The sequence below is a fragment of the Patiria miniata genome, unplaced genomic scaffold (assembly GCF_015706575.1).
Source record: "Patiria miniata isolate m_02_andy unplaced genomic scaffold, ASM1570657v1 HiC_scaffold_5, whole genome shotgun sequence".
NCBI lineage: Eukaryota > Metazoa > Echinodermata > Asteroidea > Valvatida > Asterinidae > Patiria > Patiria miniata.
Genome location: NW_024037072.1, coordinates 41,517,376 through 41,530,295, shown reverse-complemented (window position 1 = coordinate 41,530,295; position 12,920 = coordinate 41,517,376). Strand labels below are relative to the sequence as shown.

Here is a 12,920-nt window from a genome sequence, read left to right as displayed (position 1 = left end):
GAAATCATTGGCATGGTCTGCGATGTTCGCGTAAGTGGATTGCAGCCCTGTTCTTATCCTTCCCACTGTTAATTTTTCCCCCGTAGATTGAGGTTGGCGTATCACTTCCTAGTCCCAACGCACTCCGAGGCAAGATTCTTGTCAAAAACAAGAAGAGAAGGGTGATAGATGGGGCCAAGAAACGATCAGGTATTCATGACTTCATTTTTATTTTCTTGATTATGGATTAAAAAAAACAAAAAAAAACAGGAAATTTCTTTTGCTTTTCTGTGAGATAGTTTAAGCTGCGTTTGCAGCATTCCTGAGGTTCTCATGAAGACATCGGGATTTGGTGTATTTTGCAGAATAAAATGGTTAGAATTGAACTTTTTCTGGAAGATTTGACTTCCCGGGTAAGTAGAGGGATATGCAATGAAATTTGAATTGTGCATGTAGATCATTAAAAAAAAATGATTTTCTTCCATTGGATGATACTTCTTGCTGATGAAAATGTTTGGATCAAATGTATTAATCCTGTTGCCTTACATGTATGTACCTTTTTGAGTCTTTTGCAATGTAGTATCCTCCGCATATTAAAAAAAGAAGAAGAAATGTCGTCATCTGTTTTTCATCTGGTGTGCTTTGCTTGCCCCTCAGCAGGTATAATTAGCACAAATGCAAAGTAACAACGTGTTCTACAGGGTGACTAAAAAAAAAACGAAACCCAAATGTCGGGACCATTGTTTTAGTGAAGTTCTGCATGTAGCACTTTTCAAATCTAGGATATGAAAGCCCAATTCATAAGCTTTCTTTTAGTACAAGAATCATTCAAATCACTCATGTACTTTTCAAGTTATGGAGTTTTAAACACAACCGCCATTTTGAGGTTCTGTCCACGGATCACAAAAAAGTTCAGTGTTCTTTCAGCAAAACGAAAACAAATCACATAAGGATGTGTGTGAATTGTTTTCGTTTTGCTGAAAGAACACACACCTTTTTTGTGATCCGTGGACAGAACTTTAAAACGGTGGTTGTGTTTAAAACTCCGCAACTTGAAAAGTACATGAGTGATTTGAATGATTCTTGTACTAAAAGAAAGCTTATGAATTGGGCTTTCATATCCGAGATTTGAAAAGTGCTACATGTAGAACTTCACTAAAACAATGGTCCCGATATTTGGGTTTGGGTTTTTTTTACTCACCCTGTATAGACTCCGACCAAATCTATTACCGGCTCACATACTTCACAATGGATGACTTGACATTTTGTAATATTCACTCCTCTTCGTGTCATTGCAACAATTTGGAGGTTTCCAACGTGCTATCGTTTGGTCTAAAGTCCAACGTTCAATTGTCGGCATGTACTAACCACTTAACTCAGTTGTTTTATTCCCAGTCTATTTTACCATGACTGGGCTTTTGATTACATTTGCATGGCGATCGTGACATTTTGATAATACACTACTTCTAATCCACTATGAACATGTACTAACACATGGTTTATTCATAGAAGTGAACAGACGCCAGTGCTCATTCTTAAGCATTCGTTTTTTGGATGGAAGAGAAAATATTAAATGGCAAAATGTTGGAAGTTTTTGTTTTATGCTGCAAGAATAAGAGAAGACGCTAAAGACATTTCTTGTAAAAAAAAGAATTGCAAGCTTTTTAGTGTTTTAAAGGGAATAAACAACATTTGCAAACGTCTAAAAACAAAACTCCCAAAATATTATAAAATATCCTACTGAACTGTTAGTGAGTCACAGTTTTATATCAATTTCCAACGCTGCCGCCGACCAACGTTGCAAAAAACGGCCTTTTTTTCAAATACTAATTCACCATATTTAGTTAGACCACATTTTGTTTGTAATCAATTAAACGCATATGAACGGATACAAGCCAGGTAAACTGGTTCCCTGACCTTACAATTCTGCGACGTCTATACAATCGTTCCGTTTCATCTTATGTTGGGTCAGGGAACCAGACTACAGGAGCACAACACTGCAAAAAAGTCAGTGTAACAATGTTTGCTATAAAAGACTAAACCCCCAAATCCATCCATTTCTGAAAATTACAGCAAAAGCAAATGTTGTATATTCCCTTTAACCAAACTTTAATAAAATAGTGACATTTAGTAAACGTTGAGGTTGTGAAAAGGTCACAGTAAAATTCCAACTAAAGTGGCATATTTCATGATCATCCTGAGAAAACAAAGGCTGCAGCATCATTCGCTGATGCACATGAAGATAGTAGATTTTTATGCTTAAAAATTCTTTCGAATCTTGAAACGAACCCCCCCCCCCCAATAAAAATTTCAGGCAGGTTGTCACGTCGAATGCGCAGCCTGAGTACCTTGAGTAGTGGGAAAGCACGAGAAGAAGCACTCCATCGCCAGGCTCTACGCCGTGTCCAGAGTGACTTGTCCTCGGCCACCACCGTGGAAAAATCCGATATTGATAAGTGTGAGAGATTCAATAAAACAACTCACAAACTTCACAATTCGACGCCAGCATTTTTGTCACAACGGAATCAAGCGCTGTTCTCACATGGCATCAGGACATGATTATTTACATCAATATAAGTTTCATATCAACTGTCATTAACGTAACGAGTTGTTCATAAAAGTGATTAAAGCAGTTGCATTAAAGACCACACAATTCAAAACCGATAAAACAGTGTCACCACAATTCCATTTTCATTGGAATTTCAACCACGCCAATTTTTACATAAACATCAACTGTCATTAACACAGTCCGCTGTTCAAAACATTACATACGCGGTGACATACGTTTAAAAAAAAAGAAGATTTTAAATGGTGCAAACACGTCACCCGTTCAATCAAATTCTCACCAAAGAAAATTTCCGATCATATACATATACATGGGTGACAAATAATCAGAAATTTGTATTGCAGCCAAAAAGTCGTCGCAGGCACACTTTATCCTAAATATATTCTAGGTCAGCACCTAAAAAAAGAAGAAATTGAATGACTGAAAGAAATCTTGAAACGTGTCAACAATAACCAAATTTGATTGTGGGGACTGCTTTTGTGATACGGATGCGAAATGGATATCTTGAAAACACAGCCACCTGACTGGAATTTTTATCAGTAAATTTAGTTGAGCTACCGTTCTGTCGGTCTTGATGAAAATCCAGATTCTGCTGTGCTGAAATGTCAGAGGGTGTTCGTCATTTTCTCATCAGATTCCTGCGGCCGCCAAGGCAGGCAGTCATCCATATCAATTCAGGCTTCTACAAATGAAGACCTTATCGCCATGGCGACCATTCTGATTTACATTTCCCCCCATGCTTGATTTTGAATTTCAGAGGCTTCGTTTCCTGCACAGTGCTGATCAAGAGCAACAATCATTTACGTTTGCATAATTTCCTGAAATCATGCAGGAATTCACTCAACTCTATTTTTTTTTATGATATCACCATGGCAACCATTCGGATCAGTAGGGATAAATATCTACATCGAGCCATTTCACATGTTTTTGGCAATGCCAAGACTCCCTAATATAATTATGTGAGTAGCCCTTCACAAGCTAGACTCTAGAGCTGGGTTTGATAAACACAAGGAACAAAGGCATGTCGCAGTTCCCATGCTGGGATTGTGTAGAATAATCCTTACCTTGCGCAACGTATGTTGTTAGGACCCTGTTGAATCCAATTAAAAGTCTGCTGAATCGACCATGACCCAACAAATCCAATGGCATTATGTTCCCTGCTCACATCAGCAAATCCATAATTTCAGGCGTTTGTGAGCTTTCCGTCAGTTCGGTCATTTTCATCAACTTTTATAGTTTAAAAGTTCAGCATGAACAAAATCATTGACACCATGCTGTCATGAATTTCAGATAAGCACTGAAAAAAAAAATGTCAAACATTATCAGTAAACTCAGTTTAAAATAAAACCAATATCTGTTAGTTCTTTGTCAATTGTTAATTCACAAATTGATTATCAATTGAGTGTGAATGGTCATGCAGATGTCTTTTATGTAACACACAACTATAAATCATGAGCTTGTTAATTCTGTTTACATTCAAAGGATGCACAATATCAGGAAAACTCTTTCCCATTTATCTCAAGTACTTTTGCAACTGTTCAGGACAAATCTTTCCCATCAATCTCAAGTTCTTTGGCAACTATTTGTCAAAGACTACATTTTTAACAATTCCAGTCACATTTACTGCTGAATTATTACAGTTGAGAATGTGTGACGATACCTTGGTAAAGATACATTCTAATGGTCTGTTGAACATTGTTAATGTACATGTAACGTGTAATCATACATGTTCATTATCAACCAAGGTATTTTAACATACATGTATGTGGATAAAAACAGCCGAATTTTGAACAATCATTGAGGATACTTACGATGTCATATTGTAGTACTGCTTAAATGAGTCAAGCACATTTTTCTGTGCTGTTTTAACGACATGTACTAACTGTACGTTCTACCAAAGTAAGTTTGAATGTGAATATATTTCTTTCCTTTTTGTCATTCTAAACACTTTGGCATTGGAACTCTCCAGTCTTGAAAGTTTCACCCCATGGAGCACATCAGAAACTAACAGACAGGCATAATAGAGAATTCTACATCAACTTTGGTCTCGTTCCAAAAGTTGTTGATTTATGTGTAGTGAGGAATTTACAAAATGAGGAGACATCATAACCCAATGGTTACTGTGTTGGGACTCACGTGCCGTGGAACGTGGGTTCGAACCCTGACAGGGAACATGGTGCTTGAGTTCTTGGGCAAGACACTTTACTACAATTGCCCCTCTCCACCCAGGAGTATAAATGGGTACCTGTGAAGGTAGAGACCATATTGCGCTGATCTCAAGCTGCTGCCAAAAAAAACCCCCAAAATGGTCTCATGGCCTGATGAACTGGGGTAATAATCACTTTGAGACCTTTGGTATAAAGCACTATATAAGAATCACGTTATTATTATATTTATTACTTACCCAAAAGGTTTTCCTACTTTATTAATCCTTTCAGTTCTGTACCCTACCCAGGATACTGCAGTTAATATTTTATGTACTTCCTGAATAATGCCCCCATGATACCCTGGTCTATACATGTATGTGCTTATATGAAATCTGGAAGCCATCTATGTCTAGAACATAAGGTCAGCCGATTTCACGCACTGTACGGGTGACATTTGTATAAACAAGTTCAATTTATAACTCTCCTATGTCTCTGTTTTACCAATTTCTTGTCAGATCCAGGTAGAAATGATCATAAATATGGTGGTTTTATCAATGTAGTTACTGAATTTTCCCTGATAAACAATTTTTTTCCAGCTCAAAAGAAGGCAGCGAAAGAAGGCGAACGTAAAGGTAATCTTCAAGTTCAAACCCATCAAGGAAATGATAACCAATACTTTGAGGCATCGCGGGAACCGCAGGGCAACTAACAAACCTCTTTCTCCCTAAATCATGTCTTATTTTGATACTAACAAATTTGATTTTGTCCTACCGAGGAGAAATCCAAACCAGTAAAAGGATGATCCAGTGTGCATAGCGGTACTTTGTCTTGCCTTCATTTTAAAGGGACCACAGTTTGATTCCCGCCCTTGAATAATAATTTTTGGTAAAGAAAAACCAGGGATTTTAGTGCAAAAACAAAATCTGGAATAGTCAATTGGTACTTTCCTAACTGTCCACCTCTGCAACCCATGCTGAGAAGTGAATTGGGTGTTTAGATGCTGGAATAATAAAATATTCTTCCAGCGTTTTCCTTAGACCTCTAAAAGCAAAACATTTCTTGTCTTTCAACTCCTCTGGGTTTCTTCAAGCTTTTGTGCATCAATGAACTGGGCACTGTGAGGAATCTTTGGTTTATACAGAACAAAAAAAATTATAAATCAGAATGAGAAAGACATGAATAGACAGGCTATGCTAGATGGCACTCATTTTTTTCATTAGGCCTTGCAGAATCTTGCTATGAGATTTGACATTCAGAATTGAATTAGGCATGGGCAAGAAGGTCATCCTCAGTCTATCTGGAATATAGAAAAGCGACCTTAAAAACAAAACTGCAAATGAAATGAAAGGGAACAGATCAAAATAAGTTCCCACTCGAGGATGACTTGATTTTCTCCAAGAGCGCATGAATTCTTTGGGCAGCTTGATTGGTATATTGTGCGCTGGCATACACTGCCTGCAATTATGTGGCAGGCTTTTGAGAGGCTCAATAAAACGTGCTTGACATAAATAAACCGAACAAGGGCAGTCACTTGTTACTGTGGATGCATGGCACCCTCCTTTTTTCTCAACAATTATTTCCAGGCTGTTAAGCCAATGTGACATTTGGCTAGTTACGCTGGCTTTGTGGCTACTCGGGCGTTTATTACGGTATTAGGGGATGTGCATCAGTATTTTGTGCTGTAATTACTTTTGTTAATAATGTTCTCTAGCGTAAATAAAAACCATGGGCCCCTCAGAAGTGCACAGACAACTGTAGCCCAGAAGCCTGAACTGAAAGAGTGAAGACAATGAAGACATACTCAGTTGACAACTGGCAGGAAAACCTAAGAACAGTTTTCTATAAAGGGAACCCACAAAATCAGGCAGGGACTGAAAACCAAATCCACATGTCAGCCTGGGTGGGATGTGAACCTCGGTTGTCAGAGGCAAAAGGCAACGGAAAGTACCACCACGCTAAACTGACTACCCAATATTGAAAATAAGTAAGATTTGAGGCTTTGCATGGTGGAGATACTAATGAATGAAAGGTTTGCGGACACACCATGTGGGAATAATTTCTCAAACTATTAGAGAATGGTTCTGAAAAGAACCAGAGGTATAAACTTGACGTTCCGGTCAGTATGCTCTGACCGTCTTTCAGCTGAATGTCAAGTTTATACCTCTGGTTCTTTTCAGAACCGTTTCTTAGTGTGAGAAATTATTCCCACAGGTTGTGTCCGCAAGCCTGTCATTCATTATATTGAAAACGAAAAGGTAAAACAAGCAGATGACTATGTTATTCCGGTTGCCGGACTGCTGATGGGCCACAGAGCCATTTTGTCCACCTTGAATAGTGGCCAGTGGCCACATATGGCTATTTCTCTCTTGCTTTTAGCCTTGCTTCCATTCCTGTGCCTAGTGGCTGACCATCGCAACCAAGTTCCTGCCATTCTTGACTAAATTGTATATTTTTAAACTGGTGCCGCAAATTACTTTTAAAAAGCCAATAATTTTGACTTCTTTTCTTGAATGTTTCTTTTACTTGGTTTGGATTTCTCCTCACAAGATACAGATTCAGCTCATTTTGCGGCTGAGAATTGTCATTGCTAACATTGTATTTTCTTCAACCATACATATTATGTGTAATTATTTGATAAATAAAACTTCTATGTGCATGAGGCATTCGGGCAAAATGAGACAGAACTGGGCAGAGGTCGAAATGAGTTTTTTCAGGTATGAAGAAAGAGAATAAAATGTTCCTTACAATACTGTTTGTTGCACTTCAGTCGGACATTCTGTTGACAAGTTATGGCTGTTTAAAGTTCGCATTTATCGACATGCCCAAAAAAGTAAAATACTGAGAAAAGGCCTTTAAAGTTTTAAGTTTTTAGTCCTGAAAAATGAAAGATTGCAATTGTATTTTCCCTAAAAACATTTTTATTCTACCTTTTTATACCACTTCTATAAAATATTTGTAGGAGGCATATCAAAGATTACAAATATCAATAAATTGTAAAAACAGAAAAAATCAACCTCATGGAATTGTTTTCCCCCCATTTTTCCCCACTACGCCCTTTGCCAAGTTCTGTCTCATTCCTGCCAGAATGCCTCAGATATATATTTTTTCCTTAACATTTATTTGATATTTAGTCAGCTTATAACATCATATTTCAAAGCATTTTCTTTTGCCTTTTTTTGTCAGAGCAGCTTATATATATGTATATATTTCCCTTTTGTTTTAAATAATGATATTTTTTTTTAAAGCATTAACATAATAAATAAAGATTGCACTTAGATTTATGAGGGAGTGGACAATATTCCTTAAAGTATGGTGATGTTCTGATAACATTTGTAATTGTTTTGCTGCTGTAAATGTAGTCTTGGCCCAAGACGCTAGTGATCGACAGCGGATCGTGCATAGTGCGCCCTCTAACGACACAATAATTAGACCAGCGCACCTGCTCGAACTAACGTCTTGGGAATTTCGTAGTAGCGGTTTAACTATTTCTTTTTTTTTATCCCTAGACTTTCCTAGGGAACCAATCAGTGATTGCGAAATGGTTTATAGTCAGGCGCGTGCGCTGCGCGACGGTTGTAAATATACGCGCAAAGTGCGAAAATTCCACTTTGAAGTGCGGTGATCAAGCATTGCTAATTAGATATGCAGCTCATTGATACCCACACGCAACTACCGATGTCAAATCGGAAGCGTGCAGTTTTGCTCTACAATATTAATATTTAAACCAACGGTCTAATTTACAGAAAATGACCACGCCCGGTTCCCTTCGAAATTCCCAAGATGTTAATGAGAGAAAGTAAAAAACAGTTGTGTGTGGCGCTCTACAACAATAGCTAATATCACCATTGATCACTGACGTCTTGGCCCAAGGCTACTATAAATGTTACCTCTTCATTGTTTTCCTGCTAGGCAGCAGAAGCAATTGATCCCCAAATCCAAAAATAAAAATTGCTGCAAAAATCACTTTTACAGTGCTCAAAATACACCACAGAGCATACAAAAGCAATTTTTTTTAAATTTAGCATCACAAAAGAAAGTGTTCTCTTTTTCAGTCCCCCTTCTCAGGCGACATTTATTTGTATTTTATTTTATTGCATTTTCTTTGCATTTTGGTTGAAGTTTGTTTTTAAACTGTTCATTGGGCTAAATATATACCAATAAACAATACACTGTAGTCAAGTCCATCACAAGTCCATCACAAGTTAATTCCCAGTCAATTTATGAGCCTAATTACAAGTAACGGAGGAGGAAAGTGACAAAAGAATGCATATGTCTCAGGTATGGGTACGTTAGGTTTTGTGATTGCTTGTGATGACTAGTGGTAACTTGTGATGACTAGTGGTAACTTGTAATGACTAGTGATAACTTGTAATGACTAGTGATAACTTGTAATGACTAGTGATGACTAATGTTGATGTGTGATGAATTGAGAGAAGTTGTGAGGATTTGTGAGGTTTAGTGATGATTCCTGAGGACTTGTGAAGACATGTGAGTTTTTGCGAGGTTTTGTGAGAACTTGTGAGGTATTATGATTAGAGGTTTGCAATGGCTTGTGATGTTTTGCGAGGACTTGACTGGTTCATATCTGACTACTTCATTTCTCTATCAGGCAGAGGACGTCTCACCAGCGCCTCGTCCTTCTCCTCTCATTCATCTTTTGACAACAATGATGACGATTTTGACTTCCTGCCCAGCCACAGAACGTCCAGACGAGGTAGCCAGTCTACCTGGTTAAGGAGTTACAAAGCATGATTTTTGTTTCCCTTCAGTGAATGAAGTTCGCCAAAGGGCAACTAGTAGGGGAATCCCCAAAACAGAAAAATTGACATCTGTAAACAGAGAAAGTGATGTCTGTACCAAAATCAAGTTGAGACATTCATGACTTTAGTGCCCTTTGGTGAGCTTGTGGTGAATCCCACATGATGGAGCAAGTTCAAACGAGAACTACGGGTTACTATACACATCTTTACTCAAACCCACACTAGTCGACTGTAGTTGGACTAATAAAGTCAACTTCTCAGGATGAGACTACGGAGGTTGGTTGCATCACTGGTAAAATTGCCACACAGCAGGGAGCCAGCAGCCGATTTCACGGAGCTTGCAATGGCTTAACTCTACTTGTGCCACAATTTATTGCATAAGTTGCACAACATTTCACGCTGCGCAACATTTCAGTTATGACACATTTCATGAAAGTTTATAGTGCGAACGTTCGCGCCTTACATAACAAATTATAGCATAATTCTCATGATCATTTTAGGTGGCGTGCAAAGTAAAGGCGAAGCGACTGAAAATGAACTAGTTCACTCTGGGCTAATCGTGATTGTCGTGATGAGGCCTGTTACTACACAACTTGCCAATATTGATACAAGACACAGCTTTATGCTTAAAGTAAATAAATTGCCATTGTACCTGTGACAAATTTTTTGAGTCACCACATCATTCTGAAGAAAGTCGGACCAATCCACTTTCAAATTGGTGGGGGGAGGTGATTCAACAACCGTTTTGTGACCAAACAGAAATAATACACAAACACCCATTGCAAATTCTCTTTCCGTCTTTGTCCAAGATATTTGAATATCTTTGCCCAACTACAACGAGTGTCATGAAACTGATCGTAAGTTTATTGCGCAGCTGCGCAACAAATTAGTTGCTTAAATCCTAGGCGTGGCACAAGTTACACACTGTTTTGTGAAATCAGCTGCAGGACCAAGAAGTTTGTTGATGATGTTTTTACCATCGTTTGACCAGAGACACTCACAGATTGCTATCAGAGTGCGAGTGAGTTAAGTCCTACATCAGAAACCAAGCCATCAGTGGTCCTCGATTGAACTTGCTCTTCATTGGCCTGCAACACTGTACTACATACCTGCATTGGTATACATTTTTCAAAGCATGAATTTTGCTCTTGTCGGACTCTAATTCAATCAGAATAATCTGTGGTAGTCTGACCTGCCAATGGAATTATCTGAGACAGCTTTGTTCCATATGTTGCTTCAAGCGACAAGCAACACATTTTTCTGTTGCCAATGACCAAAACAAAAACAGTGAACCTATCGCGGTAGAATCGCGTCAATCCGGCTTGCAAAATATTGTCCAATTACACGACATACAAATTGATGCCGAAAGCGCAAAATCTGAGACAAACAAAACTTAATGTAGACAATTCCATAGGGTTGTATAAGGGGCCGTGCTAACTTGCAAACAGTGATGATAGGTCAATTCCTGTCGTCACTAGACCACTTTAGGCGCCAAACAAATTTGAGTACAAACTAAAATCATGCTTTGATAATGTAGACAAATTCATGATATTAATTTTCAGTTTTGCAATAACAGAATCTCTGTTTTGATTTCAGCCAAGTTAGATCCATGTGAGAGGCTCTTCTTTTCATTTTTTTTCCCATTTTAGCAATGAAGTATTGTGTTTGATTTGATTTCATATACTTTTTTAACATTTACAGCTACAAATCTACTAAACATATTGTGTCTGTAGACGCTTTGTAGTTCTGTCTTCTTAGAACTAATGTTTTTCCCTTGAGTATGCAAGAAAACTTTATAAAAACTGACCATAAAACAAACAAGACGTACAATACATGTATGTCAACTTCAAAAGCAAAACATTTTCAAGTTTGGAAAATTGAAAAATTAATAATAATGGTACTTTTGTTACTTTCTTCACCAATATTTCTGTCACAATGTTTCTGTTGGTTTAGAATGTTGCTCACCGTACAGAATATGTCACATAAGTAGAAGACCTTTTGTTTTGCTTTCATTTGACTGCTTATATACTTTGGCCTAACGTAAAAGCGCGGATAAAAGTTCATCGATTTTACAATTCATTTTATTTGTCAAGATGATCCCAATGATGAAGGTTGTATTTCCAATTTATGGTTTACCAAGAAACAGGTTTTTGTTTCTGCTGAATCTGCTGGTACTTAAACCCCTGCATTGTACATGTTAATTACGAAACAAATTATGTAAACTTGCATAACATAAGGTAGTGAATGATACTTAAAATAATTCATGCGAATTCCTAGGGAGGATAAAATCAGTGACCCCTGGAATTATATCAAAACCAATCGGAATGCATACACACTTTTTTTCCCACAGTACATTATTGTAGTCTTTTTTTCCTTGTTTTTTTTTTTAACCGACAAATATGACAAATTGCTTTTTAAAGTTGTGAGGAATCAACGTTATTCATCTGTCACATAAACACACAATTGCCAAATAGTGGTGTTGTCAGCAATGTTCATTGACATGAAATGCTGATTATTTCACCAACTTCAACTTAAAAACTGGTTATCATAACATCATCTGTTATTAAACCGGATCAGTTCAGAAACAGAACAGGCTCTAAACGTCTGGTTCGGTATTTTTTTATCTGATTTTTTTTGGGTTTAAATCAAAACCTTTAAAAAAATTCTCATCAGACAGACATCAAATGTATAATTATTTTTCATCTGAAACTCTTTACCTTAACATGATCACTACATCTGCAAAACATATATGTTTTAGCTATCAAAGTATCCTATGGTACAAAGCATATAACCCATACATAAACAGCTTATAACTATTAAGTTGCATGACCCCATAATATGTGACCCACTCTGCAAAAACAAGTCTCTCTTAAAATTGGTGCTCTCTTATTTCCAATAAATCCAACTTTTGCCTGTGTGATAGTTGTTGTGTGACAGTTCAGGTCCCCCCCCCCCAAGGAAATTTTCTGAGCTACATGTTTGTACAATGTATTTGTTAGTTGGCAAAGCCTGATTTATTTCTGGCTCAGTTAGAAATTAAAAGGATAAGGCAGGCCCCTTATAAAAAAAGCTTATTTTCCATTACTTTTCATTCATGTAGTTGACTAAAAAAGTAGCAACTTGAATCCAACAGACTCTCTTCTTTGTTTTTTTTTTTGGTTTTTTTTTTAGTTTTGGCTGAGCAGGTCACATATTTCATGCTGTTATATCCATTTACGTCTTCTCACATTATGTTGCAGTCATCACAAATACATTTCAGCATAACATGGAGATTTCAGATATGAAAACAATATGCAACTTTATTTTGATTGAAAGAGACAGCTGTGCCATATTTTGTTCTTTTAAAAATATATTTTTGATTACTACAAACTAAAACATCACCAACATTACTTTTGGTTGCAAAAGCTTGAATAATGGCATGGTATGATTGTCTGCATTGTCTAAGTTCAAACATTCAGCTTCAAACAT

General features: G+C 37.3%; 1 protein-coding gene across 14 annotated transcripts in view; it reads left to right on the top strand.

Annotated features, from left to right (window-relative positions):
* The window catches only part of LOC119740218 (1-phosphatidylinositol 4,5-bisphosphate phosphodiesterase beta-1-like), a 116,208-nt gene that overhangs the window by 64,997 nt on the left and 38,291 nt on the right, over nt 1-12,920 (top strand). For 6 of the 14 annotated variants that reach the window (XM_038215438.1, XM_038215436.1, XM_038215435.1 and 3 more), the window contains exons 14-16: nt 87-189; nt 5,289-5,324; nt 9,302-9,406. In XM_038215438.1, coding sequence (XP_038071366.1) covers nt 87-189; nt 5,289-5,324; nt 9,302-9,406 — 244 coding nt within the window. The remainder of the gene's footprint in view (nt 1-86; nt 190-5,288; nt 5,325-9,301; nt 9,407-12,920) is intronic. The other 8 variants (XM_038215440.1, XM_038215446.1, XM_038215442.1 and 5 more) reach the window with 2 other exon arrangements.